Source organism: Amblyraja radiata, chromosome 3 (genome assembly GCF_010909765.2).
Source record: "Amblyraja radiata isolate CabotCenter1 chromosome 3, sAmbRad1.1.pri, whole genome shotgun sequence".
In the NCBI taxonomy this organism is placed as follows: Eukaryota; Metazoa; Chordata; class Chondrichthyes; order Rajiformes; family Rajidae; genus Amblyraja; species Amblyraja radiata.
In genome coordinates this window covers 27,987,156-28,007,266 of record NC_045958.1, presented here as the reverse complement: position 1 = coordinate 28,007,266, position 20,111 = coordinate 27,987,156, and the positions used below count along the sequence as shown (strand labels likewise).

Below are 20,111 nucleotides of genomic sequence, written 5' to 3'. Positions count from 1 at the left end.
TTTGGACAGAAATGTCTTTATTTCTTCCAGAATAAAAAGGAATATAGATCATCCAATCCAATCAATTTCAAAATCTGTTTAAAGACATATCTACAAATATAAGGGGATTGCCTAATATATAGGACATGGTCTGATAAAGTTTTGTGTGTGAGTTTATGAGAATGAGAACATTAGATAAGGAGAAAGATATAAGGAATCAGCGAGGAATTAAGTTTTATAGTGACCCAAACTTTCTAATAAAACACAACGCATCCTCCTAAACACTGGGTAACAATTGATTGCTTTAAAATAAGGCGCAGAAACCACAAAACGACCACATATTGTTTCCCGTCTCTAATTTTATCTGGCTGGTGTTCTGCTTTCTGATGGCAAAGGAACATAACATGACACATGCAGCGATCAAACCTTAGACACAGCCGCCCTCAGGCACCCCTTCAACTCCCTCATATCTCCGCGCCATGTGTTATTAACTTTTTTTTGTTGCCTGGATCGGCATGCTGTTCCTCATGATGATCTTTTTTTTTTTTTTGCGTGTGCATACTTTGGCACAACACGCAGGTTGGCTGGCGAGTCGCAAATCTAACGGATGGTTGTCTGGGGCCATGAAATTCCTTCGCGTCGGCTGGAGTGGAGGAAGGGAGTGAGAGTGGAGAGGGACTGTCAAACTGCACGTTCGTTCCCAAGCATTACGTGAACAAATAGCGAGTAGCCTGGGAGCAGGTTGTGTAACTTTGCTAATGTGCGAGCAACTTTAAAATCCCTTCCTCCTCCACTCCAGGCAGTACCAAGAAAACGAGAGGCACTCCATACAGCTGCAACCTTTGGCAAGCCAGCTTTTGAAAACATTTTTTTTTGTAAATATTCTCACATTACATTTTGAAGTATTACTTTACATCTGCATTTTAACATATTTGATGGACTTTTTTTTTAAAGCAAATTTTCTGTGGGAATTGCACATCTTGTTCTCATTCGCTTAAAGGATGAATTATCAGACGTCGATGTATTTAGTGAAGCTTTTTGGTCTTTATTTGACTTGCCTGCTTGCAAATGTAGACGGGCAGCAGCGGCAGCAGCAACAGCAGCAGCAGAGGCGGGAAGGCGAGAGCTCGGCTGTTTGGCGCCGGCGGATTCAATGGACAAATAACGGGCGCGTTTATAGCTTGTCGAGCCTGGGCTCCGAGTACCAGCCGCCTCAAGGCTCCAGCGGCAGCAACAGCCTCTTCCTGCTGAGTGACACCAACAGCACAGCGGGCGGCGGCGGCGGGGCCAGGCGGAGACCCTCTCCCCCAGCTCACTCCCCGCTAACTCCTTCTGGAGCCCGAGCAGCCAGACACCGGGTAGGCGCATCGTCCACCCGAGCCCGGCAGCGCCAGGCTGGTGCCAGGCGGACAGATGCCAGTCAGAGGCAGCACAGCACAGGTAGCAATGACCCCAGACCTAGTTCTCAGGGAAACTCGGAGCCAGCCGGAGCCGATGCCGGCGTGGAGCAGAGGGAGCAGAGGGCGCAGAGCAATGTCAGAGAGAGCCCCACGGCCCAGAGGAACGCGTCGAGCCGGGGGATCGGCAATGAGGACATCATGGTCGGGGACGACCCCTACGACCCCTACAAACGCAGGGACGACAACAATTACTACGACGCGTATGAGAGACCCAGGGTTCGACCCCGCAGACCCGGCTATGGTACCCGGTACTTCCAAAATGGTAAGTTTTCAACTGAGAAAAAAAAAGTTTATTAAAAAAAAAATCTGAATGGGAACAGCAGTTGATTGGAAACAAACTCACAATCGTTTGTTCTTGTATGACTAATACGAATCTCAATTAAATCGTGCATTAATGTTTGAATCTGTAGGTTTGCCAGATTTAATCCCAGATCCGTACTATATTCAAGCTGCAACATACGTTCAGAAGATGCACATGTACAACCTAAGATGTGCTGCAGAGGAAAATTGCTTGGCAAGGTACAGTCTACATAATCAGAACCAGGTGCTGTTCATTCTTACATCGTTATATTAACTCGTTTTCTTTCTTCGCGTTGCAACTACCCCTGAAGCTACTCAAGCATATAATTCCCGACCCAACCCCACCAAGACTTGCATTTTCCTAACTAAAGAGTTTGCAGACATGATAATTAAAATGCATATTGTGAAAGTCCCAGATTTGTCATAGGCGGCCTAGCCTGTATTTATGCACCAACTGCAACGTGGATACGAATTGTTTGAAAACACTATAGCCTCATAATGTAAAGTCAGATACAGAATCTTGCTTGATTCCAGAGTCAAGGGGGCAAGAGTAAAGGCTTTGGCACCACAGCTACAGTGTAGGAGAAATGCAACCGTGCAGAAATCACTGGATTATTACTGTCTCCGCTGGGTTAGTTTCTGAGAAATATCATATCCATCCTGGGATTCATGATAAATGTGTTCGTGCTGGCGCAGTTTTTACGAATTTTACGAATTTTATTGAAACAAAATCCAATTTCTCTCAGATGGTTTGGGATGTCTAAACCCCTAATGGGGTTTGAATATTTCTTCTTTTTAATTCATCTAAATTACACAAATGCAAATTTAGAGCTGTGAAATAAAGAGGATTTGCGTTAAATAATCCTGCTAATGTGGAAATAAAAACAATAGCACTAATTGAACTTTGAATACAGGTCATAATTATGAATATGTTGGGCTTTGCCTCAGGATAACTCTTGGCAATTTGGCTAGCTTGCAGTAGACAGATCACTGATATAACTCTTGTATCTGTTTGACTGCGACTTTACCCGGGTTTTGCATTTTAAACGTGTAAATGATGCCTCTCTCTGTGTGTCTCCATTGATGTGTTGCAGTTCAGCCTACAGTGGGAACGTCAGGGACTATGATATGAGGGTTCTGCTGAGATTCCCGCAGAGAGTGAAGAACCAAGGCACAGCAGACTTCCTTCCAAGCCGGCCTCGTTACTCATGGGAATGGCACAGTTGTCATCGGTGAGTGGAAAATGCGGCATTTAACTCGCTTACCTTTCTACTTGTCAGACGACTACCTGATCCATTATTTATTCTCATTTTGTCTTAAGTTGCTAGCTTGCAACCGAGCCCCCACCCCCACCCACACACACACTCTTTTATCCAACTGAAGACAAAATTAAAGAGCATGGCACTCTGGAATAACCTGATGCGATGGTGTCACTTTCCCTTTTAAGGCCAGGAAATTGCCAGACAACTTTTTTTTCATATTACAAAAATTTTGATCTTAAATTAGCACTTTGGGCATTTCGGTAAATGTGAAGCCATTACTCACACTGGGGACATGGAACTTAAACATATTATTTAAACAAGGTATGGTGAACATGGATTCTATGCAAAATTATCCCACAAATTGTGGTTTCCTGAACAATGCAACATCACACTCTGTATCTAAAGTTTACCTGAGCAGGAAATCAAGATAAAAATGCTTGTGGAACTTGATCACTGTTGGAAATAAGACACTCCACCACAACATTTATTGGAACTTTTTTCCCCATATTCTCAAGGAAGCTGAATATCACACAATGATCAGATTAATAACTGGTGGTGATTTTATTTAAATGTTAGTGTTTTCCACTCATTACAACACCTATTCCTTCCTGTCCTTATTTGTCTGGCTTTACCATTTCTTCAGTTGGTCTCTCGTTGTTTAATGTTCATTCAAAATGATTCTGTTAAGCACACTCTGGAACAGAGCTGGATAAGGTATGACGTTTTCAATATTTTTTTGATGATTTTAAGGTATTTATAAAAATCTGTTTAAATAACAGACATAAAGAATCACTGGCCATTATTCAGGATATGAGTTACCTGAAACATTTATATTTTCTTGACTCTTAGAACGTAATTGCATATGTAAAACATATTTTGCATTTGCAAATTGCAAATCTTCCCATGTACCATTATTGTACTTGCCCAATTTCAAGGATCTTCAGACATACCCCTCGATTCTATCTACCTGATTCTCTTTCTTACACTAACATACATTTATTTTACTTTATTAATTTTTAGCCTTAATTGTATTGGCTGTTTCTGGAGTATTGGTGTGAGTGGAAGTGTCAGTTGACTTTCTCCATCTCACACTTCCTTTCACAGATAACCGAGAGCAAAGCAGCAAAGTGGCATTGTTCCTTCTAATCTTGATAATAGCAGTCCACAAAAATCTAATTAAGGATCCAGATTTCCTCATTCCTGACTTTGGTTGCAACCAATACAGGAACATACTCTGAAGAACGGTCTTGACCCGAAACATCACCCATTCCTTCTCTCCAGAGATGGTGCCTTGTCCCGCTGAGTTACTCCAGCATTTTGTATCATACTTGGCATACTTGTGAGAACATTAAGCTTACTGAACAGCCAACCACAATGAAACATTCTCACACACAGCAAACCAGGAAGGAAAGTACACGATATTTAGCTCATATTTAAGATAGTGGAAAATAAAGATTGGTATGTGCACAGGTACAATATCAAAACAAATGTAAAAATAATTCTAAAAGAAATTAAACTGAAAATATCAGAAAATATACACTATGGAATAATAATTCAGGGGAAATAAATTTACAAAACGGAAACTATAACTTAATACATTATGAAAAACTAATTAAGACCATGTAAAAATATATTTATATTTTCAGGGCAAATATACTTGCATTGATTCACTTGATTCCATTGATTGTGACAGAGAAATCTGCAAAATGCTTCAACTTGTGAAGAAGTGCTGAATTATTGGCTCTGGATTTCCATGTGTGAGGAACTCCTGTCAGTTCTCTAGTGTAGTCCCATCAAACACCGATGGCTTAGACATCACTATTTATCTGTGGCTTGCTTCATGTTTCTGATTCTTACAGAGATATCCAGCAAAAGCCTCTTGGTCAGAATATTTTAAAACATTTCTGCTCTGCCAGTTTACATTGCCTGGAGTTACTGAGCATTGACAGTGGATAATTAGTACACCAGTAGGTTCAGAAAAATTAATGGATCAATGCTATCGGTACAATAAAAAAAAAACCAACCTGAGGTTTTAACTAGCTGAAAAGACTTGAGCAAACAAACAGATGTGGTGTTTTCTGGACCTTACAGAAAGCTGATAAGATGGTCATAGATATATTATTATACATAGGGAGTAATGCAGTGGGATGGATTGAGAATTGGGTAACCATCAGAAAATAGAAAAACAGTGCATTGCTGAATCTGGAGGCTATGACTAATGTTTGGTAGGGATCCTAGTTGTCATATTAATGAATTGGATGAGAATCAAGCGTAGTATATCTGGAAGCGTACATTTGCTCAGAGGCCTATTTCTCCAGAAGGCACGTAGTATGTATGGATTCCAGAAAATGTGTGATTTTGCGGATTTAACCTGTACTGTAGAATTTGGAAAAATGAGAGGCAATCTTATGAAACATTTAAAATATCAAAAGGACTTGTTCTGGAAGATAGAGGATTAAAGTTTTATTAATCTGGGGTGTCCACATCCCCAAATCACGGTATCAAAGAATGGGCTGGCATTCAGGACAGAAAGTACAAGAAATTCCTTCTGCTGAATTTATCACCCAAGATAGTCAGGCTTATAAAGTACATTTACTGATATGTTTTTTTTATATGTACAATCAAATAATTTTGGGCATGGCACAGGATAATTACACTGAGGAGGAAGATCAGTTATGAACATTGAATAATGGAGAATGTATAAGGGTTTGAAAGGCCTGCATCTACTTATATTTCGTCAGTAATGGATCAGTTTCCAACTGTAAAATTGTATTTTGTAAAATACAAATTATACATAGATACAGAGACAATAGGTACAGGAGTAGGGCATTCGGCCCTTCGGGCCAGCACTGCCATTCAATGTAATCATGGCTGATCATCCACAATCAATACCCCGTTCCTGCCTTCTCCCCATACATCTTGATTCCGCTAGCCCTAAGAGCTCTATCTAACAATTTTGAAGGAATCTAGTGAATTGGCCTCCACTGTCTGCTGAGGCAGGGAATTCCACAATTTCACAACTCTCTGTTTTTCCTCATCTCAGTTCTACTTTATTATACTTGTCCAAAAATTCAGCAGTTGTCATGGCTGGGTAAAGGAATAATCAATCAATAAGGAAAAGAACAGAAATTGGTTAACGATTGGTAAATACCTAGAATCCGTCACTGACTTTGGACTTAAATGTGTACTCGTGGCTTAGAATTTTAATATGCTGATGAACAGAAGCCTCCAATGGGGATAAAAAGTAGCGTCTCATGTATTTTTTAAGTGCATAATTAGAATAAAATATTCCATGTGTGAACACTGGGAGATTAATTGTGCAGCAATAAATCTTCTACAATTAACATTATAGGTTTTTGGATATAGTACTAGTTGGCACAGGCAATGGAAAAAAATTTGTTCAACAAAGATGAATTGATTGATTTGGCAATAATGACAGAGGGTATTAATGTGTTGAGGCCTTTACTGTGTTAGCAGATTGTTCTGATATAAATTAAAGCCAATTCAGCCTTTTCCAACTTCAGAGGCCAAAGACCAGCTGTGGATAAGTCAGAGACATGTTCAGGTCTTTGCCAGTTTGATAAAATCCATAACAATGTTTTGGGTGGTTCTCCATCCAGATTCCAAATAATGCCTGAAAGGGAATTTTTTAAGAAAGAACTGCAGATGCGGGAAAAATCAAAGGTAGACAAAAATGCTGGAAAAACTCAGCGGGTGAGGCAGCATCTATGGAGCGAAGGAATAGGCGACGTTTCGGGTCGGGACCCTTCTTCAGACTGAAGAAGGGACTTGACCAGAAACGTCGTCTATTACGCTGAGTTTCTCAGCATTTCTGTCTACCTGAAAGGGAATTATTCACGTTCTATCCAGTGATTCTTCACACAAACTGACATAAGATCCCATTCACAAGTGGATTGAATCTGTATTACATTACTTTATAGCACACAGTGCTGTAATGCTAGTATTTGAATCAAGAAAAACTAAAAACAATGCATTACATTTGACATTTTCAAGAAAAATTAGTTGTATTATTCAAGGATCAAAATAATTAAATGCTTGATACAGATGGCTGGATTCAACACTGTAAGATTGATTTACGTTACCCCAGAAAAAAAAAGGATTTTTGTAGGCATGAGAACATCAAACACAGCAGAAGGAGGACATCACATCTGCCAATCTATGTGAATAGATCGCCCCCATTACAGACATATAAATGGAGAGATACTTGCCACACATTTTCTCTTTGAGAGTCTACTGGGTGCCTTATGGGCCTGTCCCACTTAGGCGACATTTTAGGCTACTGCAGGAGATTATGCAGTTGCCACGTGTTCGCGGGTGGTTGCCGGGGAGTCGCCTTCATGGACGTGAGGAGTTCCCCCATTCTGGGAACTAGCCGCGGGCTCATTATGGTTGCCGTGAATTGTTCAACATGTTGAAAAATTAGCAGCCAATAGAATGAAGCCGCCATGGAGAGTAGCGAAAATTCTTGTGCCGTAGGTGGGTCGCCAGGTGGTCCTAGTGGGTTGCCAGGAGATCGAAGGTTCTCTTAGGTTCTGGTAGGTTGTAGCCGGTGCTGACCGGTGAATTTCATTGGCTCATTGGGGAAAAAAAACGTAAGCAGTAGTTTTCAGAACCAAGGATAACCGACCGGTAATGTTAAATGTCCGCCGAACTTCACAGCCGTGTATCTCTGGCTTCTTAAAAGTTGTCTCCCTCCTTCTGCCCCTCTTTTAAAGGACTTACCGTACACTGTGCTATAGCCATCTTAATTACAGCACCAACCTTCCTGTTCCTCGCAGTGTGTGTCTGTATCACCTTGGCTTTGCACAGTGTGAATTTCTGTCAGCGCTCCCCCCGCTTGCCCTGTCCTCCACCATTGCGATGTGTTTGTGTGTGTTCCACTCTGACAGTCGCCATTCCAGTTGCCAGTTTTTCAGGCGACTGCCGGCGACTTGACAGTCGCCAGCAGACGCCTGAAAAATCGCCTACGTGGGACAGGCCCATTAGTGCAAGAGTGCCTAAAGAAACAACGGTAAGCACAATTATATAAGCATCCTCATGGAGCAGTGTTTTTTGCGAGAGGTTAGTAGCATTTAATTTATTTTATAGCAAGTAAGCCTTTTAGAGAAAGAGGCTGGTCTATGAGAAACAAGGAAGTAGCAGAGCTTATCAGATCTAAGTAGACAGTTACATAGACAATAGGTGCAGGAGTGGGCCATTCGGCCCTTCGAGCCAGCACCGCCATTCAATGTGATCATGGCTGATCATCCACAATCAGTACCCTGTTCCTGCCTTCTCCCCATATTCTTTGATTCCGCTAGCCCTGAGAGCTCTATCTAACTCTCTTTTGAATGCATCCACTGCCTTCTGAGGCAGAGAATTCCACAAATCCCGGAGTAATGTTCTAGGGCAAGGATGAATGATTTCCAAAGGCAACAACCATTTTTTGCTCTGTGTAAAATATAATTCAAATCACGTTAGTTTTTTTTCCTTAAATTCAATTGACCAGATTTTAGCCAAGCACCTTGATGCCACACTCAGTAATGTGCTACCTTATGTTAAGGACAGTCAGTCCCACATCAACTCTGGAATTCAGCTCTTTGATCTATGTTTACACTGAAGCTGTGATGTTGAAAGGATCTGAGTGGTTCTGATATAACCCAAATTGGGGTAAATGAATAAGTTACTGATGAATATGTGTTGCTTGATAATACTGCGGTCAACAGCTTCTATTACTTTGCTGATGATTAAGAGTAAACCTATTGGATTTATCCTGCTTTTTGTGAACTGGATGTTCCTGACCAATTTTGTATGTTGTAGAGTAGATGCCAATGTTGTAGCTGTACTGTGGTAAAAAAAATAAATGTTGGAGGAACATCAGGCGAGGGAAATGGAAAGACAATGTTTGCGTCAGGACCATTACTGCAGAATTCCCCCAGTGGTTTGTTAATTGTAAAAGCTTCCAGCTTCTTCAATCTTTTCTGTCTCTATTATAACTGTAATGGGACCGGATGACTGGAGGTGCAACTGGTTCTGGAATATAGGTCATCAGTACTATAGCTGGAATGTTATCTGGTCCAGTAGACTTTCCTATAATCATGTTCTTAGCTGTTTCTTTCTATCACGTGGAGTGATTTGACGGCTGAAGACAGGCTTCGGTGATGGTGGGGATCTCAGGAAGAAGTTGGGATGAGTAACCTCAGCACTAATTCTGGCGGAACATGGTTGTGAATTTTTCAGCATTTTCTTGGATACTTCTTCTCCCTTTAGTTGTCCACAAACATTCACAATCAAGTATGCGAGTTTTAATCTGTTAAATTGATTGTGAGGTCGCTTTATGGGCCTGTCCCACTTAGGCGATTCTTCAGTCGCCTGAAAAAACGGGAACTGGAACAGCGACTGTCAGAGTGGAACACACACACAAACATCGCTTCCTTCAACAGCCCGTGTGAATTTTTAACTCCTCACCACTTGCCCTGTCTAAAAAATTCACCAAGGTGATGCAGACACACACCGCGATGAACAGGAAGGTTGGCGTTGTAAAAAGACGGCTAAAGCACACTGTATGGTAAGTCCTTTAAAAGAGAGGGGGAGAGGGGAGGGAGAGGGGGGAGAAGGAGTGGAGACAACTTTTAAGAAGCCAGAGATACACGGCTGTGAAGCTCGGTGGACATTTAACATTACCGGTCGGTTATCCTTGGTTCTGAAAACTACTGCTTACCTTTTTTTTCCCAATGAGCCAATGAAATTCACTGGTCAGCACCGGCTACAACCTACAAGAACCTTCGACATCCTGACAACCCACTAGGACCTCCTGGTGCCCACCTACGGCTCGAGAATTCTCACTACTCTCCATGGCGGCTTCATTCTTGTCGCCGCTAATTTTTCAACATGTTGGAGGTTGACCTCAGACTGAACTCAACTCTTTGTCACCACACGTTCATTGGTCAATTTTAACAATGCTATCAAAAGACAGAATGGAGGGCACAAAAATACTGGTAAAAAATTGTTTGGGGTAATAAAAAAACAAAAATACTATTCAGCAGGTGCTCAGCCAGTATTCACCAGGCAAACGTGTGTCTATTAACAGATAAATAAGCAGCATTGTAAAGGGTCCATACAGTAATTATTTTTCTCTCCATGCTTGTCCTGTGGGTATTTCCAGAATGTTTAATTTGCTTTTAGATTTACAGCATCTGAAGTTAGTTGCCCCAGTTGTTAAGAGATCATTTTTCTATCGACGGTGTCAGTGGAGCCAGCCTCATTAGGCAAGATAGTGGGGAAAATAATTATGATTAACTGAGCCAGAGGCTGAAAGAAGGTCACAGAGGACAAAGAGGGCCATTATGATGTGACCTCAGCCACAGACAATGTCATACACAATGGTGAGGAATGTGTTGGCTATGGGGAATGAGAGTTAATCTCACAGATGAAATCCATATGGAGAGGTCAACATTCAAGGTCCTTAGAGAGGGAAAAAAAATGTTGAAAATCATCTTGTTATGGGTTGAGTTTTTGAGAATAGCCTAAGGCTGTTTACCAAAAGAAGGAACAGTTTGCAACAGTTGGCCAACAAGGCAGCCAGGAAGGATGACTGTTCAGTTGGATTGCTGGAACTGGTCACCTTTATGAAGTTGATAAGGATGACATTGGTTTCAGGTAGGGGAAGGAGACAGATGTGACAAAAGTACAACCAGGCATCGAAATAATGGAGTTTGGACATGATGAACAATGAAAACAGGATAGGATTAGGTACAGAGCAAATGGTCTTTATCTCTTGAATAAACAAGTCATGATATTCTCCTCATTGTTGAAAGTGAGAACAGACGTGGTTTAACAATTCAAGATCTTGTCTGATTGAGCAAAATACAAAGTGCTGGAGGAACTCAGTGGGTCAGGCAGCATCAATGGAGTGAACGGTCATGTGACCTTTTGCATCAGGACCCTTCCGCAGATTGATAGAATGGGGGTAGAAAGCTGCAAAAGAGAGATGTGGGTGGAGCAAAGCCTTGCAAGTCATAGGTGGATACTGAGGAGGGTGATTGGTAGATGGGTGAAGTAACTGACAAAGGCTAGAGGCGAAATGGAGACAAAAGGGTACCAAGTAAGGAAAGAAGAGGAGGTGTAGAATGTAAAGAGAGGGATATGGGTGGAAGGAAACAAGAGAAGGGGGAAGAGGGAGGTTTAAAGGTAGATCTGGGACAGGGACGGGTAATGTGCATAAGGAGGAGGGCAAAGGCGCAGGGTGACGGGTGGTTGGGAGCTGGTAGGAGAAAGTCTGCGTACTGAGATATGCGGGGGGGGGGGGCAGGGGAAAGAGAGTGGTGGGGTGGAGGAGGAGCTGTATTACTTGAAATTGGGGGTTTGAAATGCCTTGCAACCAGAAGCTCCAGCTGACCCTGGAGTGTTCAGCGAAGCAGTTGCCTAGTCTACGCTTGGTCTCGCCGATGTAGAGGAGTCTACATAAAGAATACCATAAGCAAAAGTTCATCCAGCAGTTTGTTTTTTGCTCAAATTCCAGCACCTGTAGACTCTTGTATCTCCTTCCTGATTAATCTTGATCAGTGGAGCCATGTCCAGTGACAGATGGTTAACTGGTCAAATGTTGAGTAGAGTCAAGTTTGAAGTTAAGACCTGAGGGCGCAAGGTATGAACTGTGCAAACATCAAAGTGCTGGAGAAACTCAGCTGGACAGCCTGCATCTGTGGAGGGTAAATGTCAGATGAAGTTTTAAGTTGGGACCCTTCAACATCAGGTGAGATGAACCAGAATGGGAGATTGTGAGTGGTTCATCAATTGCACGATGTGCATATTTGTCAAATAGATTATTAATCTACACATTGCAGTAATGGAGGAGATCGTTATTATGATGGTTTCTTTGTGCTTAGATTTCCATATGATCACTTGAAATTAAAGTACCATTCTCTTTAAGGATACAACCATATTGTTGTTTGTGGAAGCTTATGGTGCGTATGTGGCTGCTTCATTTCCTACATTTATGCAGTCCCTTCACTTCAAAGCTACTTTATTGCCTGAAAAGATTTTGTGACTCCTGAGGTCATGAAATATAAGTACAAGTCTTTCTTTCATAGTAAATTATTTCAGAAAAAGAATGAAAAGGTTCAAATCTATAACCAAGTTGCTAAATTACTTTGGTAATGAATACACTCAACCAATTACCAATTGTTCAGTTGGCAAGCTATCTAGCCAAAGCAAATAATGAAAAAAATCATTTTACAATTTAGTCTAGCAAACCTTAGTTATTTTACTTGCCAGATCACCATTTTACATGTGTATGCCATATAACATTGCTGTTATGCTTTACAGTAATCTTCATTTTTCTTTTACTCTCTTTGTATAGTCTTGGAGTTCAATGCATTGTAACTAGAATCTTGCAATAACAATTTCACTTTAGTCAGCTGATGATTGATGTGCAGATATCCATTAGTTTAGGTGTCTCCAAACCAATTTGCTTGAAAAATTCACCAAGATAATTTTTTCACATTTGGCAAGTTCTTTTCAGAGTGGCCCAACTCGTTTGATCGAATTCTGAGAGCTTCGACCAGGTTGCCAAGGCTAAAACTCAGGGAGTCAAACGTGTACACAAAAATACCAAATGAAATTATCCAAATAAAATGAATACCCAGAATACTGGTGCGCTTCCGGTCATAACTACTGTTATTTTGGTATAAGCACAGGAATAGTAAAGTAAACTTTGTATTATAGGCACTACCACAGCATGGATGAATTTAGCCATTATGACCTCTTGGATGCCTCCACGCATAGAAGAGTAGCTGAAGGCCATAAAGCCAGCTTTTGCCTGGAGGACACCTCTTGTGATTATGGGTATTACAGAAGATATGCCTGTACAGCACATTCACAGGTATCTGAAAAAATAAATTATATTTCATTAAACAGTTTACCGATGTTTATAAAGTATGGAAGATAGACACAAAAAGCTGGAGTAACTCAGCGGGACAGGCAGCATCCCTGGAGTGAAGGTATAGGTGAAGTTTCGGTTCAAGACCCTTTTTCAGACTAGATAAAGTATGGAGTAGATTAGTTAGGTAATATGGTGCTAACCCAAGTGTCAAGTGACTTGCTTCTGATCGGTGACTTTTATGATTCTATTTTCTTAAAGTGGGCACTTATCATTCAATTACTTTTGTTACTGTTTTGGTTTTGAGCAATTATCTCTGTTCATATCTTAACACTTTTGATTTTAATGTTATATAGCTTTAGATGATTAAGTGAACCTGATTTTTAAATGTGTATAGAATTTCTAGTTCTAATTGTATTATAGACTAGCACTTCTGAAATACAGACGTGCACAGCTCTCGGGATATTGAATAAACCAACCTACTTACAGGGAGACCATCTTTTACAGAAACAATGACCTTATTTTAAACTTAAGTCAGCAGCACTCTGCCAAATCATAACGCTTTCTATCTTCTGCAAAATATCTTATTTTCAACTCAAAAGAGTTGGAGATTTATGCCGTAGAATCTTTCCTTCCTGATCAATGCTTACTGTTTGAGTAGCTAGATAAGCACAGAAAATATTGTAGATTTATATTTGCACCATTTTTTGAAGGTGGCAATGCTTTCTTCTGTGTGGAGATTTGCTGCATGTCGTGTTTATTGTAATTGTACAGAATGCTTTAGCTTTAAAACAGTGATAGAAACAAACTATTCAGTTTCATTTATAGAAATGTGGGAGGAAGTTGAACTAAAATAAAACAGCTTTTAACACCAACAAAGTTACTGTCTGTTGTCAAGGATAGCATTGCCAGTATAGGTGGTATGAAAAAAAACAGGGCTCTAATGAAAATACACTGTAACTTCCTTATTAACAATTTGCTGTAACCATGAGTTGTCTTAACTATAAATGTTTCTGAAATTATGAAATGGTATAAGTGATAACTTTGAGAGTACACATCTGGTTGTTTCATGTTGCAGTTAAAATAAAATTTCCATTCAACATAGCATTCAACAGGGTTGAAAGATCAAATGATGATAGCAAGCTTTTCTGTTTTACTTTAAATATCTTTGAACAAAACTATTGCTGAAAGCAAGTTCCTGTAAAACATATCTTTTAGATAAAATTCGGATAAAATCGACATTGGCTAATTAAAATGATTGAACTTTTGCTCTGGGAATAAAGGATAAAGGTTGTTAACTTGCTTGCTCTTTTATAATTCACTGTCAATGAAATAGGCTGGATATAGAGTGACCAAGACAAGCGCATGGGAGTGTGATTGTTATGATACTGGTTCAGCAATTCTAAGTCATTAATATAAAAGTTAACAAATTATGAATAAATCTACCACTAGATAACGTGCCAATGAAAGCTGTCAGATTGTTGTAAGATGTCCCAGATTTTGCATTCATGTCTTTCAAGGAATAATGTCCTAACTCAGTGTCTACAGACTGACATCACTGGTGTACTCTGTAACTTACTTACAATAGCTTACAGGCCAATCAGGAATTGACAATAAATAAAGAAAAGAAGAACAAAGAAGAAGCAACAGATTCACTGATTCTTTTACCAATAAATGATTACAGCAGAATCGATGATTTAATGACAGAAGTTCAGGCTGAAATAATAAATGAGACAGATTTAAAATTTGATGTATCAAAGTACAATTTTTTGCTAAATACTCTTAGCCTTAAAATGTAATTATTTTTATTTTTAAAAAGTCCAGTGAATCAAATACAAGATTTATTTCTTATTCTGTGATACGAATTGTATATATTTTTTCTAACTTTGTTAACTGAATTGATTGCAGGGATTGAGTCCAGGGTGTTATGATACCTACAACGCTGACATTGATTGCCAATGGATTGATATTACTGATGTTAAGCCTGGAAATTACATATTGAAAGTAAGTGGTATTAAAATTATTTGCTGAAAAATCACATGATGTGAATATTACTGACCTGTTTCCTCCTCTTTTCACAGGTTGCAGTAAATCCTAGCTATTTGGTTCCAGAATCAGACTATGGTAATAATGTTGTTCGCTGTGATCTTCGCTATACAGGCGATCATGCATATGTCTCAGGCTGTAGGCTTTCACAGTAAGTGCTTATGAATTTATCATTGATGATCAATGAAAATTATCCTATAAACGTAAAATAATAGTTACTAACAATGAAATTACATCTTGCAACTTTAGTAAAGTGAAAATCATTGGATAAGGAATATGCAATTGTTAGATTAGTTGAAGTGTTCCCTACTTTTTATGAATTAGCATAGGCAGAAACATATTTATGCATTAGTGTGGCATGGCTTCCAAATAAACTTCCCTGTAAAAATATAACATTAAAGATGACAAAATGAGTAAAACAGATTGCAGTAATTCAAAAATGTTTCTGTAGTTGTCATTCTAAGTTACACCATACATAATACATCATCAAGACATTCAATAAGAGCAAAAAATTAGAACCATATGTCATAAACATTAGATTGGTTAAATGCATTTCTTTGGATTAATCTTAATAAATGAGAAATTACTACATACACATTTTACGAGAAACATACTGCATGTTCCTGTAATATATCCTCAAAAAACATTTGCAATATATCACAGACTTGGCAACCATCATTATTGTGTCATGTCTTTTCTGGCAACTTTGCAGCTGAGAGCAGAACTAATGCTTCAGAATAAAATATATTAATGTGAAAACAAACCACTTAAATCATCAGGTCTGGGTACAATGAAAAGCTCTGGTATTCTGTTTTCTCTAGGACATTGTTTTAATTTTGATGATGCAATTAGGTAATGTTGAATAAAAAAACTGGATGAACAGAACTATCAATCACTACAGAACCCTTTTCCCGGGGTGAAAATGTCAAACACTGGAAATGTGCAGGGCAAGCTTTTTTTTATACAGAGTGATGGGTGCCTGAAACGAGTTGCCTGGGGTGGTGGTGAAAGCAGACATGATAATGGTATTTAAAATACTTTATAAAGGCACATGGACATGCATGGAATGGAGGGATATGGATTAGGTGCAGATAGAGGAGATTATCTTGGCACCATGTTCAGCACAGACATTGCGAGCCAAAGGGCCTATTCCTTTACTATCAACCGTGTATTACAAATGTCTAACATTTCTCATATGGCTGAAATTTGGTTAGTTCTTTCTTTACTGTCCCTTGGGTGTAGGTAAGTCAGGGCTATTTAGCTTTCTTTTGCTAATAGATAATCTTCTTGGTAAAATGTGTTGTTCTGTTCCTTATGGTTCCCTGCTGTATTATTGAGATGGTCCTTTATCTCAGTCATTTCCAGATACTTTGCTGCATCCCTGTGTGCTGATGTTGAAATAAATAAATTCTACATTTTTAGAACACTATGTGGAAATTTCAACAGGTTCATTTATTTCAATGTAATGAAGTTCATTGCATGTTACAAATAAAGATATGCATGATCGCAATACCATAGATTACAGGGCTGCCACGATGTAATGCTTCCTTTGCGTGTCCTGGCAAGAAAAAATGTAGCATTCAAGAATGAGTTTCTAGTGTGAGAGAACTCTAATATAATGATCGTTAACAGTATCAAACATCTGATATTTTTGTAGAATGCCCTGCAACGACACACACTGTAAATAAGATATATCTTCTTTGCCATTGTAAATTACTTTGTTTTTTTGTGGCCCAGGATCTACAGATAATTTTGAGTTGTGAACTAGTTTCTGTTATTCTAGCCAGAATAGCATGCCTTGATTTTCCACTTCATCATCTCTGGCACAGCTTTTTATTAACCTATTTTCATAATTACACCAAGATAACATCTTCTTTTTGGAAGGTCCAAAATGTCCAGACTCTCAAAATACACTTATGATGCCAGCTGGAGTTAATGCCTTATGGATAGGAAACTTAGTACATGTGCATTGAGCAACCGTAGGCAGTACACAGAGTATGGAGACAATCATGTTAATCAATATGCAATGCCAATTTGCTGTTAATGCTGTCATTTTGGCATTTAATGCTCTAGCTAACATATTTTCTTACGATGCCGAGTCAAATACAAATGAAGTCAGGGGGTAGTATCTTGCAGGAGGAATTTCAATGATCAGAAGCTCCTTATGGATTAGTTGTAGGTTTAATTTCTTTTGCTGCATTTGGTACTTTCTAGTTGTTTCAAATTGCAGTGTTCTACTGTGGTATAGGAGGTAATGAAATACTTAGTATTTACTTTAAGATTTGGTGTAAAACTTGATTGTAGACATTTGGTGTTTTAGGTGGTAGTCTTATAATAAAGCATTGTCAAGAAGAATGAGCCAAGGACAAGCTGCTAGAAGAGGAAAATGGCAATGGGGGCAATTGTGAAGAGAGAGGAACATGTGGAGACGGTCTCCCATTACTGACATGTTCAGGGAGTGATTTTAAATGAATTTCAAGGAACAACAATGTGTGAGCTATGTGCCTTTCATTAAAGATGTTCTTACTGAAATCTGCCAATGATGTAGGTACAACTACACTTGCAGATCAGAGCATTTGCTATATGCCAGCGTCTGTTAAGCTGTCAGTAGTAATGTATTTTGTGCATTTAGTTTGAAGATTGGAGCTATTTGCAGTATCTTCCAGCTTGCCACCCATTGGTGAAAAGAAGTGACTAAAGTCCTCAATTCAAAGAGAGCCAATTCTATTTCACTCCCACTTGAGAGGGAAACAGGAAATATTTCATTTTAATATCTGCAGCTTGTAAATTGGAAAATAATATGATTTGATACCGGGAGAGGTGTGAGGCACAAAGATGAGGTAGATTGGAGGAAGAAGTAAATATGAAAATTCCATCATATCTTGTCTCGGCTTCAGAGTTGGTATGACTTCAGCAATAGGCAACCAAAGATGGCCAGCACTGACTCACCTGTGTAGGAGTCAGATTTGCAGATTTATGTGCCTTCCCAGTTAGTGCCTGCTACTTTAGGTCATGTTTACGCTTGCACTGTATTAGTACGACTGCGAATCATATACAATGTATTTGGGTTATCCATTTCATTGTTTTTTTTGTAGAAACAGTAACTGTAGATGCTGGTTTACACAAAAGAACACAAAGTGCTGGAGTAACTAAATGGATCAGGCAGTATCTCCAGAGAACATTGATAGGTGATGTTTCATGTAGGCACGCTTCTTCAGTCTGTAGAAGTTTCAGCACTTTGTGACCTTTCATTGTCTTTTGTCTCTACTTCCCTGCTGCTTATGATTCTTTCAACAACAAAAATCTTTACATGAGCTTCATACTTTTAATAGATCTGTATTGGAATGTATTTGGCTTGGAACAAAGTTCATCTATATTCAATTTTTATTTTCCTTTTTCAGATATTAACTTCACAAAGAGCGAGATGTGTTAAAGAATGGATATAATAGGTAACATTTCCAAGTCATAAACAAGTTAAACATCAGTCTCCTTACATGGCACCATTTCAACTCAAACAACTGGAACAGGTATTATTTGCAGAAGATGTTGAAATCTAAGAGAATATATGCTTCCATCTTAAAACCCGTAACACTGTGTTTGGGCCCCTGGAACCCATCAGGACTATTGCAGTGGAATTAATTTTGATACTTTAACTCATTCATAAAAGATTGATATTATGAAGGCACTTGCTACAGTTTTTATCCATTCTGCATGAAGGCATTCTCCTATGGCAAAGAAATGCCAAGGGAATAGTGTGGTTAGACTTTTGTTGTGATAAGACATTTTATTTTTTAAATTTATGAAAGACATGATTATTCTAACACAATCACCTCGATAAAGCTACCTTCTGACATGAAAGACACAGCATCCTGATAACCACTGAAAACATATCATGGGATTAAGCTTGTTATATTAAAATTTGAATTAAAACTCAATATACTTCATTTACATTTAGCAACAATCCAATTATATTCTGCGCATTGATCCGAAACGTAAATCCCTTACTTGTTATCTGTGGCCATGCACATTTGGGTCAGCAATTGCAATCACAACGGAAACATGAGAATTATTTCTATTTGTCACAATATATTTATGTAATTAAGAGGTGTGGAAACATCCATGCATTTAAGTTCTTCACCAGACATCCAATTAATACATAAATCAATTTTGCAATAATAAATTATTTTACACCACTTCATCCAAATGCTAAGGATACACATGCATTTTTGTAACTTTGAGCCTGACTATTCCATCACGATACCCCTAATGACCTGGTGATATTTATTCCTGTGGAATAAATGTTAAAGACATTTCATTCTTATATTCTACATTAAAGAGCAGAATTATGATTCATGTTCTGAAATCTATGGTCAAATTATGTAAATATAAATTCATGAGTTTACAAACGAAACAGCTCACAATTGAAGTCTCCTATTGCTGAGTGGTGATTGAAGTTTGATTTAATATCACCAGTAACTGTGAAAATATTTCACTGTAGAATAAATTCATTTTAAGAACAACACCTACTTTAAAATACAATGGATGGAAAATATTAATAATAATGAAATTGGAATCAGAGAAACATAAGGAACTGCAGATACTGGAATCTTGAGTAAAACACAAAGTGAAGGAGTAACTCGGCAGGTCAGGCAGCATCTGGGGAGGGAATGGATAGGCGATATTTTGGGTCAGGTCCTTTCTTCAGAAAATGGAATGTTATTATCAAGAAGATGTAAATTTTTAATTTTTACATTTAGTGCAGAATTCGTTCATTGGAAGTAAACATCCACAAATAATTTAAATGTTTATTTAACAAAACAAAACATAACAATTGAAAGTTAGAAATAAAGAAAATATTTCCAGAAAAATATAAAATTAGATTATTATAAACATTACCAAAGGCAAAGCCTTAAATTGAAAAGAAATAACAGGTTAAAACAAAATGGTTTCTTCCCTGAAATTCTATAATCTCTATTAGGATTGCTCTCAGTTCTTTGTGTACTTAAGATTTAAAATAAAATATATTTTTGAAGAATAAAATCAAAGTAATAAAAAGTGTGAAGGTGTGATGGCATAATAACAGGGTAATTTATACACATTGACAATTCAGACACATAAACAGTTAGTCCCATATCTACTGCATCCGCTGCTCTAGGTGTCAACTGCTCTATATCAGTGAGACCA

General features: G+C 38.7%; 1 protein-coding gene across 1 annotated transcript; it reads left to right on the top strand.

Annotated features, from left to right (window-relative positions):
• The first annotated feature begins 532 nt into the window (after positions 1 to 532).
• lox (lysyl oxidase) lies at positions 533 to 19,857 on the top strand. Its single transcript, XM_033017500.1, has 7 exons — positions 533 to 1,701; positions 1,850 to 1,958; positions 2,834 to 2,971; positions 12,728 to 12,884; positions 14,790 to 14,885; positions 14,963 to 15,078; positions 18,329 to 19,857. The coding sequence occupies exons 1-7, from the start codon at positions 981 to 983 to the stop codon at positions 18,333 to 18,335; spliced, it is 1,344 nt and encodes a 447-aa protein (XP_032873391.1). The 5' UTR covers positions 533 to 980; the 3' UTR covers positions 18,336 to 19,857.
• The last annotated feature ends 254 nt before the right edge of the window (positions 19,858 to 20,111 follow it).

What these genes read in the sequence shown, in the direction of transcription:
- lox (XM_033017500.1), top strand. Translation starts at nt 981, where the DNA reads ATGAATTATCAGACGTCGATGTATTTAGTGAAGCTTTTTGGTCTTTAT. An exon ending in GAGGAAAATTGCTTGGCAAG is followed by an intron (nt 1,959 to 2,833) that starts GTACAGTCTACA and finishes GATGTGTTGCAG; the next exon opens with TTCAGCCTACAGTGGGAACG. An exon ending in CCTGTACAGCACATTCACAG is followed by an intron (nt 12,885 to 14,789) that starts GTATCTGAAAAA and finishes AATTGATTGCAG; the next exon opens with GGATTGAGTCCAGGGTGTTA.